Consider the following 4736-nt stretch of genomic DNA (forward strand, 5'->3'; position numbering starts at 1 on the left):
CATGAATGCATCAGGGTTTCTGGCATGCACCTGAGATCCAATGAAAAGCTATATCCCACACTCTTCATGAAAAACCCTACAGCTAGCATAAAGCACAGATACTACTGCTAACAGATTTTCCCGTTCCTATTTCAAACCCTGGAAAAAAACACAGCATTAGATATGTGGCAATGGTGAGAGTCATGCAGTGCTCACAAACACAATTAGAGAGATCACCACTACCTGGAGGGTCTGGACTTGCTGGCCTGAGGCGGATGCCACCTGGGCCTCAGTCTGCAACTGGACAGCAGTGACACCACCCTGCTGCTGGGAATAGGAACAGGAATAGCTTGAAACATGGAAATGCACAGCTCTGACAAGAGACGACGACACTTTGCTGGAAGAGGGTGAATTTAAAATTCATACACACTGCTCTTGGAACATAAGGAATGTGAATAAGTTTAGCAAACCTAAGAACGGAATACCAACAAAACCACGTAAGATGCTGACAGGCTTCAATATCCCAAACAAAAATCACTTACGAAGAACAGAAGAGATTATTTTGCAGAATTTAAAATCTCAGCTTCAGTGTTTTAGACTGCTACCTTTCTGCTTAATGTTTCCTTTCACTGCCCAGGTTTCTTACTGTGAAGGGGTTCCAGATTTTTGTCAGACTTGTTAGTTACAAAAAAGGCCATAAATTCCTTTCTGCACAGAACAGCAGCACAGATGACTACAGTTTAAGCTTCATCTATGTCACACCTTCATCAATGTCTGCCCACCACTGACCTTGAAGGACAATCTTGAGAGGCTGCAAGAGCAGTTAAATCTAAAAGCCTTTTCTATCTTTAGCCTCTTTAGTAAGAGTCCCAAAATAATCTGTTAACTGTGTTAGCATTTGGGAGATGAAGGACATCTCTCTAACAGAAGTTGTACTACAACAGGCCTGTTAAAAAACATTTATTTTAGAAAAACATTTCACGTCAAATACAACACAGGCTTTAAGAGCATGTACTATAAATGAAACAAGCCAAGGTATGTTTTTACCTCCCTTTTACCTACAAAGTGTCAATAAAACCAAATATATCTTTGGTTACCTGCTGGAAGCAGGTATTTTTGATAATTCTTAAGATATAATTTTTTAACCTCAAGTACAATCTTGTTCTGACTCAAAAAGTCAACTTCAACTAAATTCAATGGAAGAAGCTGGTCCCCGCTATCAAACGCTCAAATAGGCTGATGCAAAGCAAAGCGTATCTCACTGAAAACATAATCCAGTGGCTCATTCATTTGCATGACAAACTAAGAAACTCCTCATCTTGAACTAGAACAAACATAAGCTGCAACAAAAATTCAGCACCAGCACAGCTCATCTGAAAATGCCTTACTATAGCTGAATGGGCGAAGCTTAACAACAGTAAAAATCTATAAACCCTTAAAAAAACCCAGCTCTGCTCATCTGCACATTATAACATGAACTAGAAACTTCTTTCTGGAATGGATGAATTCATCCAAAGCTACATGTTTTGTTGCAATTCCTGTACTGTGTGTTCATTTTGATCCACCTGTAGTTCTAAGACAAAGGATCTCCATCAATACTTCTTTTGAGAAAGCTACAGAAACCCTCTATGGGCTTGAACAAAACCTATTTCAATTTTGGGGGGAATCTACATTGTTCCTTGTGGACAACTGACCGTATTAATATTGGGTTTCCTCCTTTTCAGAGAGGATTTGTTACTTTCCTCACGTCACTACCAGTTTGCAAACTCCCTGCTACACTGAAATTTGGTAACTTGTATACCTGCAATTTTATTAATTTAATTTTATAGTAAGTGTTTTTTTAAAAAACGTATTTACTCTGACTTCAAGTCAAGTCAGATCACTGACCACTGATAAGGTGACAGAAGTCAGGTAAACACACATCCAGACAGTATCATGAAGCATCTTGCTGGTTCTGTGAAACTCTGAAAAGTACAAAAAGATTTGTAACTCGGCACTGGCAATGCCAGCTCACCCGTTATCACTTTCCATACCTGCTGCTGAATCTGTCCAGCCTGCACAACGATCTGCTCTGTGGAACTGTTACTATTCGCCGTGTACTGCTCCATAGCGCTTCAGTTCCAATACGATAAAAGGCACACCTCAGCCTGTGTATCTGGCAAGGCAAGTTAAAAAAAGCAGGTGATTATCGTCCCAAGGTTGGAAGATTAGTATTATCTTACAATAGCTGAAAAGCAAACCATCTGCTGACATTGAGGTCAGAATCACACAGTAAGAGCCGCTGTTTAATCAAGGACCTACCACCTCTTTCATAACGTCACCTTACTTTTCATTGAGTAACAAAACTAGAATTGTAATTTCAAGAACACATAACTTGACTGAGAAGCAAAAAGTATCTCAATCTCAATTCTGTCGTTATCTTCAGGCAATCAAATAGTAGCTACGGATCTGATTCTCTTCCTGTTTTACCCCTCGAGTCTGCGTATTCTGGGCTACAGACAGTTGCCTACACTGCATATTGGTGGAGAAGAGGGGTGTTGTCACTAAAAAACCTCACAAAATACAAAGTTTAGGTGTAAAAGCAAACTACATTTCAAGAATTCAACAAAGCTAAGTGAAACTGTCTCTCCTTCCCCAACTACGCAGCACTCCCTCCTCATCTCTCTTTCTTCTCTTCCTACTTTCACGTATTTTGAAAATAGCCAGCAGACTTCTCACTGCTTCCATCCTTTTACTGCCTCTCGTTTCTTGGACCCTTGCCGACACATATGAAGAACACACTGTTGAAACAAAATACTTAGTTCCATTACCTCCTTCTCCCTCGCATTTATTCCCTTCTCAGTTGATCAACAAGGGAAGAATTCTTACTATTACTTTTAATGAGGTATTTGATTTATGCTATGACTGAACAAGTACCTGCTACATTAGTGAAAAAGCAGCCTGTAACTTTAATCTTTGAAGTCTAAAGCAACAAAAAACCAGGCCCCTTCAGTTTTCAAAGAAACGCACACAAAATTTATTCACAACTTTAACTAACTGTAACTGTTGCTGTGGTTACTACTGTAATGACACCTCTCACACTTCCTGCTCTTTAACTTTAAAACATCCTTTGTACTTCAGTGTCTTGCATTTATCTTAAGAACATTCTTTTTTTCATCGACTTATTCCTCACCGTGACCTAAGCAAACACGCAATGATTTTACATTTTGTTGTTTTCTTGCACGTTAACACTAAATGTCGCTCACCTACAAAAATAAACGATTAACCAGTATGTATCATGAAACACCAGAAGCATGCTCGTTACAGGGGGCATAACACTCAGCTATAATAATGTAAGAACCTTCTCAGCCCCTATCAGATCTTTTTTCCAGAATAAGGATGTAATGATGCTGAGCCTGGAGATCACAAAGATAATCTGAGTCACAGCACCGAAAGGCACTACATTTGACTGCAATTTTAACTCTATCCTTGGCCCATTTAGTAAGAGTTTTTCACAGCCTGCCAGAATAAAAGGAGATAAATATTCTTTCTGAGGATGATACTGGCTACTGAGGTTCTCGTTTCAATTTTGCACTGTATACTTAATTTCTGCCCTAAATGCCTGTGGGCCTGTCAGAAAACAGCTCCCACATTTCATTCTGCAGGGAAGTATTTCAATAGCAAGCACAGGATGCCAGTAAACGGCATTTGCCAGAAGTTCTCTGGCTTCCTTAGCGCCACAACCAATACTCAAGCACAGGCATACCTCTGCTCGGGAATGCTTCTTCACAGACCCCCGTATCAAGCCCCTGTCTTCTTTACTTAAAATATTAGCAGCATTGTAATCCTAACTCTCTGCACCAGCTGTGGCTAGCCAAAGTTACAAGCAGGAGATTTTACGTGTGCTGGATCGTAGTCCTCCAAGGGATTACTTCATTCCCTTCATTAAAACACAGAGCAGCAGCGTTACTGTATCAAAGTTAAATTTTAAAGATCGCTGATCTACTTCAATGGCACGCTCCTCCCACAGCTGATCTCACCAGTCGGCTCCTCCTCACCCAGCCCTTGTCTGCACTGAAAATGACTTAGTGTTCTCTCAGTACATATTAATATACATATATATATACACACGTATGAGGCGATAGAAGCTGCATCAACAACGGTTCTCTTGGCAAGTAAGTTATGCTAAGGACAAACGAGTGCGGTAAACTGTGCTAGGACCTGAGCTAGCTTGAAAGCATCGTTTTAAAACGTGCTGCACTCTGAAGCAACATTACTAAATTGGCAGAAGTTTCTAGGGCAGACCCTGTCAATCCACCCGGATGACGGCTGTCCTCTCAGGACGCCAGTGGAGGACAGACGCCCACGCGAAGCCAAAGACAGGATTTAACCGAACAGCACAGGCCCCGCTCTTATCTCCCACCGTTCGGCAGGATAAAACATGTGGTACGCAGATTTTGTTTCCGACCTCCTTATCGAACACGCGAGTCAATTGGAGTGCACCCAGGGACGTTTTTCTTTTATCGCAGAAAGCCGCAGGCCTGGGGGTTTTCTCGGCGGGCAGAGCACGCTGCGCTGTGCTCAGGCGGACGAGGCAATGCCCTGCAGCTCACGGAGGAGAACGCGAGGTAGCAGCGGGGCCCCTCGCTCCCGCAAAAAGGGCAGTTTCTCCTCACAGGGGAGCACGTGGCTGGCGACATTTGGCGTCCAGGTGCGTTTAGGGGAGGCGGGAGGGGGAACGCGCACACCCGCTTCAGCGGCACGCTGGCAGCCCCGGG

The 4736-nt window shown here is 42.4% G+C and overlaps 2 protein-coding genes across 10 annotated transcripts in view; one reads left to right on the forward strand and one right to left on the reverse strand.

The window, feature by feature from the left end:
- NFYA (nuclear transcription factor Y, alpha) overlaps positions 1-3867 on the reverse strand; it is an 11639-nt gene extending 7772 nt beyond the window's left edge. For 2 of the 9 annotated variants that reach the window (XM_009327392.1, XM_009327391.1), the window contains exons 1-3: positions 3725-3867; positions 2013-2134; positions 220-306 (exon numbers count right to left, since the gene is read on the reverse strand). In XM_009327392.1, coding sequence (XP_009325667.1) covers positions 220-306; positions 2013-2087 — 162 coding nt within the window. In that variant the 5' untranslated portion in view covers positions 2088-2134; positions 3725-3867. Of the gene's footprint in view, positions 1-219; positions 307-2012; positions 2135-2283; positions 2428-3724 lie in introns of those variants that run through there. The other 7 variants (XM_009327390.1, XM_009327388.1, XM_009327396.1 and 4 more) reach the window with 7 other exon arrangements.
- A 350-nt stretch (positions 3868-4217) lies between these two features.
- OARD1 (O-acyl-ADP-ribose deacylase 1) overlaps positions 4218-4736 on the forward strand; it is a 5347-nt gene continuing 4828 nt past the window's right edge. The window contains exon 1 of the mRNA XM_009327398.1: positions 4218-4404. Coding sequence (XP_009325673.1) covers positions 4281-4404 — 124 coding nt within the window. The 5' untranslated portion in view covers positions 4218-4280. The remainder of the gene's footprint in view (positions 4405-4736) is intronic.

This window comes from Pygoscelis adeliae, unplaced genomic scaffold (assembly GCF_000699105.1).
Source record: "Pygoscelis adeliae isolate BGI_AS28 unplaced genomic scaffold, ASM69910v1 Scaffold197, whole genome shotgun sequence".
NCBI lineage: Eukaryota > Metazoa > Chordata > Aves > Sphenisciformes > Spheniscidae > Pygoscelis > Pygoscelis adeliae.